Source organism: Pteropus alecto, unplaced genomic scaffold (assembly GCF_000325575.1).
Source record: "Pteropus alecto unplaced genomic scaffold, ASM32557v1 scaffold3, whole genome shotgun sequence".
In the NCBI taxonomy this organism is placed as follows: domain Eukaryota; kingdom Metazoa; phylum Chordata; class Mammalia; order Chiroptera; family Pteropodidae; genus Pteropus; species Pteropus alecto.
Genome location: NW_006442484.1, coordinates 47,168,292 through 47,187,541, shown reverse-complemented (window position 1 = coordinate 47,187,541; position 19,250 = coordinate 47,168,292). Strand labels below are relative to the sequence as shown.

The window sequence follows — 19,250 nt, the reverse complement described above, 5'->3', positions numbered from 1 at the left end:
CAACTCCTTTCAGCAAAAAGTCAAAGACCCTATCGATTACTTCATGCAAGATTCATCCCACTGCTGTCTAGCACTTAATGGGGTTCATTCTTGAAAGAGTAGCCTTGGGAGTCTCTAGCGAAGACTGAACTCTAGTGTTGAGAACAAAAATGTCAGTACAAACACAGGCTAATGATTAACATCATTTTATTCAGATATTTCATCTCTGCTTTGGAGACTTGTTTTGAGAATTAATTCTAAAAAATAATCTTAAGTTTAATTTCATACAGTTCTCTGTGTTTGAACCTTTAGCTAAGATAGGTTTTTCAGACAATTGAAGATGGTGAAGTGAGTTGCCCTGGGGAATTTTATTTTGTCTTGTTTTGGTTTACTTGGATCTATTTTTCTCCTATACTACTCTGCAACTTGTGGACACTGAGGTTTTATATCTACCTCACTGACCCTCACTTCAGGGGCAGCCACATTTCAGGAATTATGTGTTTTCTGTCATAAAGCAATTCTCTTTTATCCCTCCACAGTCAGTATATTTGAGCTCGTGAAGCTCTGTTTGAAGTCAGTGTGAGTGTCACACTGGGAAGCAAGATGCCAATGAAGGAGAATTTAAACTGCAGCCTTTTATAGGAAGGAAACTTGCTTAAAAGCCTACATCTTCCAACGCACCTGGTTCTAGTAAAATACAAGCTAAAGTATTTCTTTACAATTCACTCATAATTTTAAATGAATCGTGATCTTAGGGAGGTCTTACTTTTTAGAGTTAAAATAAGCTAAGGGATTAATTTTACTTTTCAGGAAGTATTGCTGAAGTTTAAGTGACAATTATATTTATTTTACTTTTCTTAGACTCATTTCAAAGACTATTTTTTGCTGCTGTGTTTTTCTTTTTCTTTCTTTCTTTCTTTTTTTTAATTAAGTCAGATTTTTTTTAAACATCCTCACTGCAGGGGTCAAAATAGAATTATGACTTGAATGTGGGAAGCTGTTAAACATGGACAGGTATTAAAAAAACAAACTTTGAAAATATTTTAATGGTTTCTAAACCAACCTTTGGTTTTCATCAGCGAATGAATGTTATGAATTCTAAGCCAGTTTTTCCTCTTTATAGTGCACTAGTGTGCAGTAAGTGTCTTGGCAACATATACACATATCCACCAACACTCACACCAGATATCTACTTGCATGAGATGATCCATAAGCATCTCTTTTTTGCTGAAAGGAGGAGTTGGCACACAAGAAACCATCTGTGTATGAATGGTCAGCTCAGCCCTACCCGCTACCTGTACAGAGATGGGTATGGGTACAAGCTAAAGGAGCTGTTTTATGAGGAAACTTGTGACAATGTAGACAAAAGCAATATGATCTTAGGACCTAGGGGCCAAAATAATTTGCAGAGCTTAGGGAGAGTATGCTTGCTTCCCTTAGTCCATGAGGTTTTGGCACTCTGGGAACCAGTGCCTGTCCTCCCTCAAGTGGAGGGAGTAGGCTTTGACAAGGGGCCTCAAGTGACAGAATGTCTCCCTAGAGGCTGCGGGCTAGTGAGAGGACCTAGAGGTGTCTGTGGTCTTGCAGTTATGCACATGACAGCTGAGATCCACTGACGTGATTTCATTTGTACTCACAAGCTGTGGAGTAATCAAATTATCTTTGTGTTTTCAAACTGTGGTGACTCTCCTTAGCTTGATTCTGGCCCAAACTGAAAACCTTAGTGCTGGATTTGTTGTTCTTTGTTATCTCTGGTCAGATTTGGGGGGCTCTACAAAGTTGGTTAATTCAATTTTGGATATTAATTTAAGCTTCCAAAGACCTATTTAAAAAATAAAGACCTATCAGGAACTATCAATCCTGACCCTTTCAAACGGGAAGAAATCACACAGAATAAGAGCCCTCCTAAGTCAGAAGGAGTTGACCTATAAGACCTTTATGAAAGAACTGATTCTTTAAGCAAGATGTGTCCCTCAAGAAGCAGAAATAATTTGGGCCCTTTCCTTTGTGATTAAATTCACAGCACTACATTGCTGAAATGTACAAAGGGGTAATGTCACATGTAGAATTTACTTTAGAAGTTGTTGAAAAGTTGATACTTTAAAAAAATGTTTACTATGAGCTAGATAATATGCTAAATACTTGCATAAATGATTACCTTAGTCTGCACGATAGCTAAGTAGTAGTATTGTACCTATTTTGAAGATGAAGTGTAAGTAACTTGTCTGAGATCATTTTGCTAGGAGGTGGCAAAATAGACATTTGAGTCAGGGATACCTGACTCTAAAACTCATGGTCTTAATCATGAAACAAAATTACTTTTTTTTAGAAGAAGAAATGAAACAAGGTTTTGAAAGTTCTAACTTAATGTCATGATTCTGCATTACAGTGTAAAACAATAGGATTTGGAAAGATGAACTAGTGCAAAAGCCAGAATGTGATATAAATACTAGGAGTGACAAATCGACCTTCCTTCCGGTCCCTCTGAGCCTTCTGTCACCCCAGGCTTTACTTTATGTACCTGTGCAGTATTAAACTGAAGAAATAGAGAGGTTGTTTTCAGAAAATCTGTTTGTACTGTTCCAGCTATAAGTCAGTTCATATCTCACCTCCTTTGTGAAGCCTTAACTAGATCATGACACCTGAAGCGGTTTCTCCCTCCCTTCATGACTGGTGCAGTTGACTTGGCAACTGGTCAACGCAGCCACACGACAAATTTTTCATTTGAAATTTGAACTAAGCATTTAAATTGTCCATTGTTTAAATGTCGGTATGTTTATTTCTCATCTCCCCACCTAGGTAGCAAGCTCCATGAGGGCAGAGACCATAGCGTATACTTTCTAGAAACCACCTCAGATAGTGCCTGTACGTAGTACCTTACACAGTCAATCTTCCTATACTGTCCAACAATTTTATAATGATTTTAATATAGATGCAGACTGAATTAAACCAGATTCTAGGCATGTTTTACATTTAGATGAGTCTTCAGGAGCCCCTGATTGGTGAATATTTTCATCATCATTTTTTCTGTGAATTCTGTAAGTAGGGACCTAAAGCTCTGGATTATTAAATCCAGTGTTTTCCCTTTCTTCTTCCTCCACTGCAGCCACAGACTGATTTATTATCTGCAGCATCTCCCTGAAGATCTCTGTGATGTTGACTGGCCCTCCATTTTTTTTCTTTAGGAGAGAACCTACCATTCTTGTTCTGCTCTTACCCATGAAGAGAGGCAGCAGGATAAACAGAATAACCTGGGGCTTTGCAGTCACACTTAGCTGAAAATTTTATCTCCACTTAAGAAAACTATTTAGCAATTTCGAGCCTCAGTTTGCTGATCTGTAAAATGTAGAGAATTGTCGCTATCTGCCAAGATTTATGTGAGGACAAAACAAATTAGTTAGGTAAAGCATCCAGCCTGGCCCTAGGCCCCCCATGGGTGATGGCAAATTTGTTTTCCATTTTTTCTTTCTTCGCTTTTTCTTTACCCCTTTTCTTCTCCTTTCTTCCTCTAGATATAAATTTCCCTATATATTCTCTCCCTGAGCAATCTCATCTATTTTATTCTCTTCATAGATAATCCTAACTCTGTCTCAGTATTTGCAGTTCTGAAGATTTAATATGGGTTCTGGTCCTGGATTTTCAACCATGAATAATGTGTTCTAGACTCAAAGAATGTCTGTTATCTTTCTTCTTCTCCCTCTTCCCCCAAAATCTCATTTCTGCTGATAATTCCGCAGGCACACAGGAGCAAAGTGTAAGCCGCTGGCCACTAAGCCCTGTCGAATCTTTTGCAGTACCTCGTGAGTGAGGGGCCAGCATCATCACCTTCCACCTGCACAACTTCAGTGGTGTACAAGGACTTCTCCCATCTTCAATCTCTCTTAGCCAGTTCTTCTTGCTCATTGTACCCAGATAAGCTTCCTAAAATCACAGCTGGAATCATGTCACTTCTCCACTCAGTATTCTTAAATGGTTCCCCATGGCCTGTACCGAAGATTTCAGCTCCTTGGTCAAAGACTTCGCCTTTCAGCCCTGAACTCCTTTTCAGTCTTATTCCCCCACAGTATGTATCCCATGTTCTCATCAAAGCGGATGACTCAGTGTTCCAAGAACACACCCTTGTACTTCACTGCCTTTGTATCTTTTGTTCCTGCTGTTTTCTCCTCTGTTTGTGCTTTCCTCCTCACCTCTCCAGTTCCTCCTTGCTGAACTCTTTTTCCATCCTGAAAGGCCCATTTAAAGGTTTTTGATGAACCTTTGATAAAACTGGTTCCTTCTTTGGTCCCCCTTCCCGACCCTCCGCCTATCCCGACCTCAGCCCTTCCATTCTCGGGTTCCTTCCCCGCTAAACCCCAGGGTCCTGCTGTAGCTCCTCTTCCCACCACACACTAGCTCAGCGCTTTCCACACTATGGTATCACAGAACGCTTCAAAAGTTGTAATATGGAATAAAGTACACAGACAGCACAGAGTGAATTGACAGACCAATCCACCGCTGCAAGAAATGATCAGCATTCAGTCACACGCTTTTATAAACTTAGAAATGACTCCATTAAGTTGGATTCTCATTCAAGTGCATTCATTCTCATGTTTCTTCCCGTATTTTTGCTTTCATTGAAGCACAGCATAAAATTTCACTTCTCACAGGTATAACGTAGCAAAGAGAAAACGAAACATGGACATTTTTGTTCTTCCTTTGTATTTTTTAGAAAATAAAGCTTCATCTTCTCTTTTAGTCCTCAGTCTTTTTACTTTGTTTTAGGCACCATCTGAGAAATACAAGTCTGAGCTTTTTATTGAAACTTCTATTTTTCAGGCAGTGATACATAGAGAATAAGTTTATATACTAGTAATGTTTAATATGCCATAAAGGATAGATAATACCACCTATATGTTGAATTTATCAGATGCGGACCAGCAATCATTACAGATGAAATATATTAATGATGGCAAATAATGCCTGTGCTTCCCACTCATTAATGAATCCAGTGGCCTCTCCATGTCAGTTCCTGGCATTCTCAGCAGGGCACAAATTCCACACAGGCACATTATTGCATAACAACAATGACTATGTATAGTGTTCAGTGTTTTTCTTACATATAACGTTTAGATTAAAAAGTCAACAGAGTTGTTGTGAGTGTGCTTTTTGTAGTACGCTCGTTCACATCTCCTGGAATGCAGGGGATGTCGTTTGGAAAATATTGTCCTAGCATGTTTGCCTTTATTTACATAATTTCAGTTACCACCTACTAAACCCCAAATCTGATGTCCTCCATGAAGATTTACCTTGACATTGCTAATTTGAACAGTAGTCAGTATGCATTTTCACAGCTTTTGGCAGTGCTCAGTGTGTCCCTAGAGAAGAAAAGATGGCAGGGAGGAAGGGCAGAGGGGATCTTACTAGTTCTTTGAGTATTTCTATGCAGTTGATGTTTGCGATGAAAGTGATACAAGGGCGAGTTCACAAAATTTAGCATAAAATTCCTTGTTCGAATCAAATATCAGTATAATTCGAATTATTAATTTTAGGGATCTATAGAGTTAAAACTGGTGTTCTAGTGAGATTTTTGTAAGTAGGAAATGGTTTTTTGTTGTTGTTAAACATTCTCTGAGACTACAAAAATAGTTACATAATTCTAAGATTACATATTGTCCAGACGTACTCTTTTGCCACATTTAAAATTTTGTAAATTCTCAATTTATTTTCTGATTTTTCCCCATTCTTGGGTTCAACTGTTTTTGGTGCTAAACATCAGATCTGCTCAGTTAAGGGGTGGGGCTGGGGAGGTCAGTGGAATTTATTATGCCACTGCACTGCCGTCCTGCTATTGATTTTAAATATCTGCTTTATGTCTGCCTGCCTTGGGCCTAGAATCTACCATTTCTACCCATCGATTTGATTACTTTACATTATAGCAGTTGTCTTTCTGATAATGACTTTGCTGTTATTCTGTGATTCAAGTCACTTATCCCCTCTTAATGAGGATAGATAATCCTGCTCTGAGTGTAGTTTAATAGGGTTTGTGTTCAAATAAACTTATGTTTCTTTCTTTTCTTACTGCCTGCATTGGTATTCTGATAGTTTCAAAGAGAGCATGGAGAAATCATCGTACTCTGACTGGCTGATAAATAACAGCATTGCCGAGCTCGTGGCTTCTACAGGTCTTCCAGTGAACATCAGTGATGCCTACCAGGACCCTCGCTTTGATGCTGAGGTAAGGAGTCTTCTTGTTCAGGAGTCTGAAGGTTCAGTTATCACTCTGTTGATGGTTTGCTGGTTGAAGCCAAAAAAGGACGTCATACAGATTTACAGCAACCCTTGAGTCTACTGGCAATTCTTTCATGTTGTTCCCCTGTGGTCTGATTTTTTATATTGCTTACTGTTGAATGACAGAAAAACTTCCTCTCTCTATCCTGCCTTATGGCAAAATGACTGTGTATTATGATTAGTCTGATGCTCTTTTATGATTGGGTACATATTATATTAAATGTAATCATATACAGGTACCTGTGCATTAAATGCACCCATGCACATTATATATTAAACAAACACAGTTTATATTAAACTATGAAATAGCTAATAATAAAAATATATAACAATTATTTCCCAATAGATGCTAGAAAAACAACCATGTTTTTAAAAATTGCTTCCAAGAAACAGTAAATTGGTTTGTTATTATTTAATTTTAATTCTGTAAGCACATTATAATGATATACAGAATATATTAAAATGATATAGATTCTGACCTGCATAAGTTTAAATTGTCAGGTAGTATAGATTATCATACAGGTAAAATTTACATGAACTTATAAAATGTCTCTACATGTGTATGCACACATACACATTCAATAAATTACAAGTTTCTTATTCTAGACTGCCAAGCTAATATATGAAGAATAACATGAGTTTTTGGTGAGGAAGAGAGAGAAGACATGTAGTCAGGCAAAGTTGAGAGAGAACGGGGAGTTAGAGCTGAGATGAGAGTTACTGAGAGAGAACGGGGAGTTAGAGAACTGAGATGAGTTAATGTGGCTAAAGGGCTGGGTAGATGAGGCTGAAGAGGGAAACGGGCCAGATCACTCAGACTTTGAAAGCTGTATTAAGAGGTTAAGAATCTTAACCAGCAGTTGAGTTTTAAACAGGGGAGAAGCAGGAGTTGTATTTTAGAAAGTTGTATTTTAGCTACAGAACAGAGGATAGATTAGTAATAATAACTGAACATTTAATCTGAAACGAGAGCTAGTCTGTGACATTGAAGACAGACAAGGATTCAGTCCTGGTCTCAGACTCCACAGCTCTTACTCTTAATTTCACCCTGTGCTGTCCCCAGTGTCCACTGGGAAACAATGATGTGGGGAGGCTGGAATCTAAGTCTAACATATAACTTTAGTCAAACCATCTTTGCAGATCTCTGCAGGGAAATTTTAAATTCCCAAAACTCAACACCTCTCTGTAGCTGGCTGGAAACCTCTTCCCCCAGGCTATATTCTCTATGTATCTTCCATGTGGCTTCTTTATATTCCTAGTTATAGGAGTTCTGTTCAGCTAGTTTTCAGGTGGTTCTCAAGGGTGGTTGTTCTATAAGTTAGTTGAAATTTTGATGTGGTCATGAGAGGAGGAGAGCACAGTGTGTACCTACTCTGCCATCTTGACTGGAAGTCCCTCTATTCATTCTTAAGCATCAGGCTGAGAGGCTTCTCCCTTGGAGATCCTTTCATGAACTCCCAGTCTGGGTTGGGTGGATCTCCAGTATGCTTCCTTAGGTGTCCCAATGCTTACCACCCTCTAGCTCTCCTCAGTTCTCATACATTATTTCTGAACTTTGGGAAAGTGCACCGTCCAAAGCTTCCTTAGTTCTCCTCCTAAAAGGAAGAACACTACCACCTTAGTTCTGTGACTGGCAGAGTGGAAATGATTTATAGATGTCGATATTTGTATACTTTAGCATTTCGATTGGGTTAGGACTAATTTTATGAAGTTTTGCCTTTTGCTATGTTTCTTGCTTCCTTGGTTTGAAAGAAAGAATACTGAAAAAACAGATTTCTAAACACAGTTTTATGAAGAAAGTGCTCTCAATCTTCTATAATTAGCATTGTCAATCACTGAACAAACTGAAAGGCTTGCTATGTAGAAAAATCATTAAATGCCAATTCATTGTTACAAAGTCGACCTGTTAGATTAAGTGTCAAGGGATAATGGTTGATTCCTACCCCAAATTATAGTGCTAAATTTGGTTTGGATTGCTATCATTCTGCTCTTAGCTTTGGACCATAAAGTTAAATTCTGGGGAAGCAAAAAGAATCAATAAATTATGCCATTTAAAAAAGTTGGTTCATAAGACATATGTAACGGTATAACAAAATAAGATGCAATAAACACCGACCATCCAATTTGAGAAAAACAACATGATAATTACTTCTGAATCCTTGTATTATCTTCCCTAATCCCATCTTCTCTATTTCCCACACAGAGGTAACCACTATCTAATTTGAATTTAACATTCCTTTGGTTTTCTAGATAGTTTTACCACATATGTTTTAATCCCTGCCAAGTATATTGTTATGTTTTGCATGTCTCTGAAGTTTATATAAATTGAATTATACTACATGTATTCTTCTCTGGCTTGCTTTTTCATTCAACATATATGTTCCTGAGTCACATGAATTTGAATTCATTTATTTATTATTTAAGGGACATGCAAATATCCCTTGTATGAATAAGCCTCATTTTATTTATTCAGTATAGTTTCGATAGATATTTGGATTCAGTGTTTTGCTATTACATACATACCTGCCAAGGACATTCTGTACATGTCTCTAAGTACACAGAGGCAAGAGTTTTTCTAGCATCAGTTCTTAGGAGAATGAGTCTCTAAGTACGCAGAGGCAAGAGTTTTTCTAGCATCAGTTCTTAGGAGAATGACATTCTGGTCGTAGGCTATAAACATCTTCACCTTTATAGGGAGTAGAAAATTCTTGTCCAATAATTGCTTTTTTTTTTTCCTTATGAAAAGTAGCACATGTAGCAAGCACAATTAATATCTCAAAACTACTTCTTGGTAATACAATATAATGAGCTTGAGTATACCATAACCTTATGTCTACAGGCAGACTCTCACCTCATCTCTTCCTGATTAGCGATAAAGGCATACTTACAGTCCATTCCAATAAGGCAGCCTACTTCACTGATTGTAAAAAGAATAATATTGACTCTTGAGCAAAAATGCAACAGTTATTTCTGTGAGATTGGGCATAAAAATTTAATGCCCTGATCCAGTAGTTAGAAGCAGTGATGTCTGAACACAGTAAACTGTGGTAGGTTAAGCAGTGACTATTTTGTGAAATCACTCTTCTACCCTAGGAAAAAATAAAGCATGTATTTAGACCATCGATATTTCTTGTCCTTCCACCTAAGTGCTTTCAAGCTGCCATACAGCTAATTCTAGATTTTAAACGCAAATTTGAAGATGCATTATACCATGATTTTTACATGTTCTCTTTGCGTGATACTTGAATTTAAAGTTATTTTGTTTCTCTTCTTATGCTGAGGGGAAAAAAATGGAAAGGAATTAATCAATACAAGTGGAGGTGAGAGACTGGAGGAGAAAAAGAGAGATCTACTTAAATACAGACATTTAGTAGATATGTTCTGCAAATGTGTGTGTATGGTGTGTGTGTGTGTGTGTGTGTGTGTGTGTGAGAGAGAGAGAGAGAGAGAGAGGGAGGGAGAGAAATGTATCACACCAGGAAAAGCAAAATTATGTATTCTCAAGTATATTTTGCCCGAGTAACCAATGTCGACCATTTATGTTAATAATGAATGAAACAGACTTCAGACTGAACCACAGCACTTCCCCAAGAGGCTAAGAGGCTGGAAGCTTCTCCCCACAAAGCCTCATGTAAGATGGTGTGGATCATATAATACAGACAAACATTTTGGATATTTTTTCATTAACATATTATTTTCCTCAAGATAAAAAACCACCATGACAAAATGGAATTGCTTCATCTTTTCAGTAAATGTAATTCTGGAATCATCCTAGAGATATATAACTATGTTGTCTTCCTACAGAGATTTGAGTCCTCTCTTCTAGTGTCTGGTACATGGGTCCATATTTTTCCCCAGTAATCATAACTGAGTCATTATTTATCAGTGGTAGAATATAAGGAAACTTGTTTTTTTAAATCTAGGATTGATGACTAATGGTTTTCTCCACTGGGAAAAGTGCTTGTTCTTTTGTTCTGTGCACTCACTGACTTTCCTAAATAGTTTGAGGTGGTTAACAAGAATGATAATTTGCAGAGAATGGGGAATCTTTTTCAAAGCATTTCTTATTTTTCCTACAGATTTTATCTACACAAGTCTATGTAATAGATTTTAAAATGTCAGAAACACAGTTACCCTGAACACTGGTATCTATGGTAAATTTCTCAGTGGTTGCAATGGCTAATTCTGGCAACTTGAATTTTCTTTACTGAGCAGGAAGGACTCCAATTCATCAGGCGATGTTGTGACCTAGAATAGAACTCATAAAAGTGGATCGATCTTATTTTGAGATTTCCTACTATAGATAATTCAACTCTTGGTTAATAGAAATAGTAGAGATTTTCTTTTAATTAACAGGTGAGAAAACAGAGACTCAGAGAGTCTGAAGTAACTTGCCTAAGGCCATACAGCTTCCTTTAGGCAGGACAGAAAACAGACTCTGGACCTTCTGATTCCTAATTCACTTCTCTTACCCTGAGCTGCTGTGTAGCGGGCAAGAGGGCAGGGAACCCACTGCTGAGGAGTTGCCTAGGCAATAGAGTGACAATCCCTTCCTTCCTCTCTCCAAAAGACATATAAACTTATGGCTGGCAGACCTACCTTTTTGTCTTGTCAGCTCCACTTACCAGCTAAGTAGTCCTGGGCATACTGCTTATATACATATTGTAATATGTAAAATTCCATATAAATATTTTGTAAACCATGCAGGCTTGTATAAATACCAGGTAAAGATATTAGTTTGATTGAGGACTGGTTATTTAGTTCCAAGGAGGTGCCAAAAGCAAACCCTTTTCTCTACACGAGGGGGCCTTTATACAGATCTGCAGACCAGCAGACCCTTCCTTCAGAGACATGGGTGGGTGAGGAGGGGGAGTGGGAAGAAAGAAAGTCTCTACCCACAGAAAGGAGTTAAAGGTGATTGTTTGTTGACAGTAAAGAAGGGATAGTGGCAATAATCTGACAACCTGTAGATCTTCAAGAAAGCCAGGTCTTTTCTATTCTGGTCAGAGTAGGAGCAATAGCAGGTGTCAACAGATGGTGAAAGCTGGATATATGTCCTGTGGCCTTGGGCTGACTTGGGGAGATGGTTACCAGATCCTCCCTTATAAGGATAAGCAATATGCAGACCTAGCTTTTCACAAGAGTAGTCAAGCATCCAGGGGCCAGGTTACCTAGGTATATCAGGGATGATAGAATTTCAGGGACTAATTGCACTGCCCAGGCCCAAGCAACCCACCAATCCTTAAAACATACAGCTAAAAGCCAGTCACATTGGTATATTTCAAACACAATACTGGTGCCTATGTTGAAACCACTATATAAGTTAAGGCAATAGATAAACTCCAAAACCTGTGACTCAATATGATAGAAGTTTAGTTTTTACTCATGTTAAGTCCAAATAGATGTTCCTAATCAGTGGTAGTGGATAGGGAGGTGTTCCTTACTCCATGAATGAAATTGTTCAACAACAACTGTGAATGAGTCTCCCAGTGGACCATTTTGTGGATTCTTCAGATTCCCAAGTGCAGGTGCCAACCCCAATACATCCTCTCATGTACTTTTGGTAGTTCCATCTCCAATTTGGACTAACACAGGAAGCTTGTCAGTTTGGGGATTTATAATGCCAGTGGCTATTTTCTGTTAGAGATAATTTACTCTATCAAGCTTTGCTTTAGCTGTACAGCTAAAGTGTAAAGTAGATTTCCAATTTCTGTGTCTTTCCTGCCTTATAATAACTTTTAGGATGTCTTCTGAAACTCTGCCCAAAGATATACAGCAAAAGAATGATCCTTATTTTGAAATCTCAGTTTTGAAACTGTTGGAATCTACAGAGGCATGTTTTTAATGTGATGTAAAGCTTATCCCAGGTACTGTCAGGTGCTTGCTGTGAGGGCTATGGGGCAAGGAATCATAGTTGTCTTCCTGCTGGGTGTTTTCTTTATGATTGTGGTAAATATTTAATGGAATTCCCTTCTTGTGGTTAACAGAGCAACTAGCAGGGCTAGCCACAGTGATTATTTGCCTTCTGTCTGCCTGTTCAAGTTGACTCTTAGGAGTATTGCCTGCTGGGCCTGATGGCATATATGGATTTATGGCCAAACTCTTTAGTTTATGGGTAGAAAATTATGACAGAATGGTTTTATAAGATAGTCACAAAGCCAGAACAAAATTTCTGAGCTTTACATTTTGCAAACTTGTGAAGATCAGGATACGTTTATTCTGTTATAAGACTCTATGATCCATGAAAAGGATGAAAGACAGAAATGACTTTCTAAATATAACTGATTGTATTTATTTATAGTGGCTCAAGAAACATTCATGTTCACGGGTTATCATATTAGTAGGTATTATAATTTTATTAGACATTTGTTCCTTGGGAAGAGGTATCCATGTTTGTCTCCTGGAGACATTGACCACATATATTAATACCATTTATATTAATTTTCTGTTGCTGCATAACAAAAACCCACAAATTCAACATCTTAAGACAGACACCCACTTATTATCTCACAATTTCTATAGGTTAGAAGTCTGGGCATGGCACAGCTGGGTTTTCCGCTGAGCGTCTCACAAGGCCGAAATCAAGGTTTTGGCCCGGCTGTGTTCTCATTTGGTTCTTGGCATTATTTTCAAAGGTCACTCAGGTTGTTGGCAGACTTGAATTCCTTGCAGTTGTAGACTAAAATTCCCATGTTCTTACTGGCTGTTGGCCAAAGGTCTCTCTTGGTTCCTAGAGATTATTGTCAGGTACTAGCCACATAGCCCTCTCACAACATGTCAGCTTCCTTTTCAAAGCCAGCAGAAGAATCTTACTCCAATTGGATATGGCAGAGGCTTAAATAATGTCAGAAGTGACTTTCCTAATCACAGGAGTGGCTCTCCCAACTCTTTTGCCATATAACATAACCTAGACAAAGAAGTGACAATTTTATCACAGGTCCTGCCCAGAGAGGATTATACAGATGGAGGGTGGACAGGTTGGAATCTTCAAGGGCATCTTTAGAATTTTACCTATAATAAAGACTAAAATTGAGCCTGCATAAAAATGTCTCTATCTCATGAAACAATCTTTACGTCCTGATATGGAAAAATGTCCACAAAAGAAAAAAAAAAAACACAGAGAAGTATGTATAGAATATCTGTGGGTATATGTACGTATATATGCACATGTTTTTCTAATAGACACTTCAAACTTAACATGTCTAAAACAGAGCTCACAAAATTTTTTCTCCCAATCCTGCTGCTCTCTCTGTTTCCTTATCTCTGTTAAGGCAACTCAGTCTTTCCTGATGCACATGCCAAAATTTTTATAGGCATGATTTTCTAATGCTGCCCATATAATTCATCAGGATGTCCAAATGGCTCTATCTGAAAAATTTATTCAGAATCTGACCACTTCTCACTATTCGACTGCTACTACCCAGGTCCAAATCTCCATCATCTCTGTACTGTTTCTTTGGCCATAGCCTCTTATCTCTCTCTGCTTCCACTCTTCCCCTCTACACTCTGTTCTCAATACAGTAGCCAGAGGCTTTTAAATTTTAAATCACATCATATTAGAACTTTGCTCGCAAACTCTTCAAAGTCTCCTTATTTCACTTAAAAGCCAAATTTATAATTCTTTCGGAGGCTTACGATGCCCTACACAATCTAGTATCTCATTATCTACCCCCAGCCCTCACACATACTTCTCCAGCCACACCAGTCTCCTTGTTATTCATAGAACATGCCGCTCATACACCTACCTCAGGGCCTTTGTACTGGCTATTACCTCAGCTGAAATACTCTTCCCCTAATAAGTGCAAGGCTCACATCCCCACCTCTTTAAAGTCATCATTCACACATTACCTGTGAGTAAGGCCTGTCACCCTTGGTATTCCTAATCCCTTTTAACTTGCTCTATTCTTTCTGCCTAATTTCTAACACTTCTAACATATAATTTATTTATGTATTTTTTGGTATTGTTTACAAGTTGTCTTCTCTTACTAGAATGTAAGCTCAATGAAGATGAGTATTTTGTCAGTTTTGTTCACTGTTATGTCCCTAACAACTAGAACAATGTTCAGTACATAATAGACATTATTGTTGAATATTGTTCAGTATTGTTGAATATATTATCTGTTATTTATAAATATATTAAATACTGTTAAGTATATTATAAATTTATGTGTGAATATATTATACATTCGTAGGAAAAGATTAGGTAGAACTTATACTAAACTGTTAATAGTTGTCATCTCTAGAGATGTCAAAATTAGAGCTGTTGATTTTATTTTTAGTTAAAAATGTCAGGTGTTTACATTATTTTTGTAATCAGGAAAAATTATCAAGGTATTAAAGATTTTTAGACCTTTTACATTTTATGTGAAATTATATTTTACCAGGCTGTGAGCCCTCTAAAAACAATAAACCATTACTCAAAACTGGAATTGAAATAATTCAAGATCTAACTAAATTAACTTGCCTTCCTGTATCTTTGGGGAATTCAGATGGATTATTTTCTATTGCCCTTGCCAGCATGGAGTGTTGCTGGAATTTTATTCTAACTAAGATCCTTGTCTGAAATTGTCCCAACATGATGTACATAAACTGCATTTGCAGATGACCTGCCATTGTATCAGGTGGCTTCTTGGAGTGCATACTCTATTTACAAATATTTGCACCATGGAACGATTATTCTGGCCTTGCTTTAGTTGGCATTGTGCTTATGAATTCAACTCCCAGTAGTTCGTTGCACTCTAGTGCATCATCTATGTAGCTTTCTGCCCTTCTTTTCATACTAGATTCAAAAGAACGACTTAAAACAAATACACTAATGCATAAGCCATTATTTAGTCAACATAAGATGTAATATTCTGTTGCTTAATTTAATATTTCCTTCCATTTGTATAGTTATGGAGTGAATTTCAGAGCCATTACATGCAGGGTTTGTTTTCTGGCTGCAACAAACAATTGGACCCAGTATTTAAATAGGAAAGGTTCAGCATGGGGAATGGCAGAAAATAACTAAAAAGTAGGGCAGGCCATATGCATGAATGGTTTAGTGGTCTATGTATTTGTTACAAATTCAAGAGAGGTGGGAAATCAATCAGCACCCAAATTTCCTCTGCCATGGGTGGTTGATGCCCAGAGTTAAGGAGTTAAATTTAAGGTGTCATGATTCTAAGTCTGTTATTCTTTAATCCCATGAAGTTCTTCCATATGAAGTTCTTGCCCTGATTTTCTTAAATTAAAGCCTGTTATAGACAACTCAGTAGTTCTTACCTTTGTCATGTAGCACTTAAGGATAATAGGGCTCCAGGCGCTGAGATCCTTTAATGTAGAACATTAAAGCCCATTTCACCTGTCAGATCTTAATAGCAAAACACTCCCACAATCTGGGATGCTGAGTGCTAGCCTGGGGGGACAGTTCACGTCTTTTCTCTATAATGCCTTCTGGTCTATCTGTTTTGCTTCTGTTACAAAGGGGAATGTGCAAAATTGAAACCATTAAGAGTTAGAGGTCTGTGGATCTGCTGAAACACATTTGCCACTGATAATCTCTGTTATTGATATTTAGGGTAAACCAATTTGAGATTCTTTCCAGAGAGTAGGGTTTGGTAGAGAAGATTAGACAGTCCACATAAGATTTACTGTTGACCAGGAGGGTGAGGAAGGTTAGGAATTACTAAGACTTGAATAAGATATAGAATGGTAGCTGTAGGTCCTTAAGATGAATAGCGGTCCCCTGGTTCTAAGAGTCGAATGCACTGCTGCACAGGTGATGGAGACTTGCCTCAGTTCTAAGCCCAAAGATCAATTGTTTTGTTAGGAGTGCATTTGTCAGGAATTTAAGGAATCATTTGTAGATGGTGTTCTAGAAGCCATTAGGACTGATCTCATGTGCTGGTAAAGTAGGCAAAAAGAAACTGCCTCTCTACTCTTTCAGGGAAATCAAAGGACTGGTTGGGAACATCTCCTCCCTTACCTTGTCCTAGTACCAGAATTTCTCACCAGGAGATTGCTTTGGTGGGGGGGGATTAAGTATTGCTTTAGGTTATTGTTAAATTTGTACGTATTTCCCCAGGGAAAGGAAACATATTGCACATTAATGACTAGTATAACATTATCAGCAATTCATTTAACATTTCCTTTGATCACTTTTAAGAGGCTGGAAAATATGACAAGTACGTTTGATGGCTCCAAGAGAGAAACCATTTTTAATTAGATTCATTAACTGGAAAGACCCAATGAGGACAGAGATTGGTTAAAATTTTTAACCAATTAAACATCTTTAATTGGAAAGAACGAAGCACTCCCAAATAATATATCTATTTTAACTATAGCCTCCTAGACAGACTGCTTAGTCTCACATGGCCTAATGTTTGGGACTCTAATGATATTAATTTTAAACTGAGAATGATTGAGCAGGGACTCTGTGAAACAATGGGACAGATATTTTGGAGCAAGTAATCCTTCAATATTAGTAATATTTACATTTTTAAAACACCTTACGAATTTTGAAACTCACACACATATTTTCATAAAACAACTTGGAAAATAAGAAAAAGCACAAAGAATCAAAGATGAGAATGTACTATCATTCCAAAATCTGTAGATAAACAATATTAACATTTTAGTGTGCAGAAGATAAGTGTTCATGACGAAATTGGGGCATGGAGATTTTGGGTGATGGTTAAGGTCAATAGACTGATATTTTTGAGCTCCATTGACTGATATGATCTCGAGACTTAGAGTTATCTGATGAACAGAGATTATTCTTTCCTTCATACTTTCTTATGCCTCTTTATCCCTGTTTGGGATTCATTCTTCGGAGGTCTTGTTCGGCTATGATGAATTTCATTTATCTTCTCCTTCAACTCCTGCACAGAATGATACATGCTCCTGGGACTTGCCATTTCATAAGGACATATAAATTAACTTGGATTAGTTTAACTTTCCAGAAACAACAACCATTGCCACGAATAGACAACAAGGGCCTTGCCTGAATGATTTTAAAATCACAAAATTCACTCTCATCGTACTCTGCCATCCTTCCTTCTACCCCTCTGCCATCCTGTTGAGCTCATCAAACATGCTAATCATCACCAGCCTCTCTTCCCTATTCTCAGCAAGTTAGCACTGGCTTCATTGCTATCACTCAACTACAGTAGGAACAATTTAAAGACACTCGGCATTTTCTGTTGCCTCTCCCCTCTTCTTTGCTCAGCCCACACAAGACTAGCTCTGGACTGATGCAGCTCTGCTCTCTCAGTGTGGCCTTCCTCCTCCAGAACTAATCACTTAACTTCTGTTCCTGATCCCTGATTTTCTTCCCTCGACTACCTCTGCCGTCAGTTATTCTTCTGAGTTATTAAATTCAAAAATCCATTTTTCACTGCTTATCCTATTTGACTACTCTGCAACATTTGACACCACTGTTTTCCTTAAGTTCTATTTAGAAGATAACTTTTTCTGTTGTGTGCAACTAATTCATTATCTAACATTTAGAAAATAGAAACAGCAATTTAAAAATTCCCATAGGCAGTATTCTTTCACAATGTGTACATATATCAAATCACCACATTGCACATTTTAACTATGTTACAGTTTTGTCAATTATACCTTAATAAAGCTTAGGGGTAGAGGGAAGTATCGCTGGTTGAATATCACCAGTTATCACCTCTGGCAAGAGGTGAGCCGGAATGGAGGAATGAATAGGTGGAGCACAGAAGAATTTTAGGGCAATGAAATTACTCTGTATGATACTCTGATATCGAATATGTGTCATTATAGAGTTGTCAAAACCCAAAGAATGTACATCATCAAGAGTGAACCTTAATGTAACTAGAGACTCTGGGTAATAATGATATATCAGTGTGGGTTCATCAGTTATAACAAATGTACCACTTTGATGTTGGTAGTGAGGGATGTATGTGCCTGTGTAGGGGAAAGGAGTATATGGGAACTCTCTGTATTTGCACTCATTTTGCTGTAAACCTAAAATTGTTCTTAAAAATAAAGTCTATTTAAAAAGTAAATAAACAAATAAAAACTCCCCTAGTCAAATATTCAGAGGGAACTATTGTGGTCATAATTTTTCGAGGATTTTCTAAAGTATATAATAGGTATTTATATACCCACAGACACCCACACTGTTATCATTTAATATATTAAAATTTTGTATGTTAATAAATATTCTTCCATAGCATGATTTTAATGAGGTGGATAATAGTCCATTGTTTGGATATGCTATTTACTTAACTAACTCCCTTTAGTCTAATATTCAGATTATTTCTAACATATCATTATTATAAATAATGCTGCAGTTCATACTTTTATATGTAAATTTTTTATATGTGAATAGCTAGGATAATTACCATAGCATAAATTCCTAGACATGAAAGTGATAAGTCAAAGAGTATGTAGACACGTTAGACTCTGGATACACATCAATAAATCTGTCTCCAGAAGAATTGTAGGAATGTGTTCACACATGAGAAATGCTATAAAGCTTTGACGTTAGGAGTTTGAGCTTTGGAGTTCTTTTCCATTTCTGTCACTGACCCCACCTTCTTCTTCCTGTCCTAAATACTGTGTCCCCTCAGGTTCGGTTTTTCATCCCTTCTGTCTTTTTCTTGGACAAGTTCTCCCTTGGTGGTTTTACCCACTTAGTTAACAGCAGAGGCCGATGACTCCAAGATTAGTATCTCTAGCTCCTCTATCTCTCCAGTTGCCATTGGAATTGTAATGAGTGTCAACCTGGACTCGGTATCATTTCCCTCAAACTTCCTGTGTTCCCACTACCCTTACTCAAACCAGAAACCTCAGTGTTATCCTCCATGGGGATGGGAGAACACATACTCCCACCTTCCCAGAATATAAAAAATTATTTGGGGAAACTACAATAATTTTGTAAAAAAAAAAAAAAATCTTTTATTTCACTGGCAAACAGCCTAAGCTTTGTTTTTCTCACTAACAGCTTCTCAAGGCATCTCTTTCCTTTTTTCTCTCAGTCACTACCT

The 19,250-nt window shown here is 37.6% G+C and overlaps 1 protein-coding gene across 1 annotated transcript in view; it reads left to right on the top strand.

The window, feature by feature from the left end:
- The window catches only part of PDE11A (phosphodiesterase 11A), a 315,606-nt gene that overhangs the window by 142,997 nt on the left and 153,359 nt on the right, over positions 1 to 19,250 (top strand). The window contains exon 6 of the mRNA XM_006921237.1: positions 6,061 to 6,193. Within this exon, the coding sequence (XP_006921299.1) occupies positions 6,061 to 6,193 (133 nt within the window). The remainder of the gene's footprint in view (positions 1 to 6,060; positions 6,194 to 19,250) is intronic.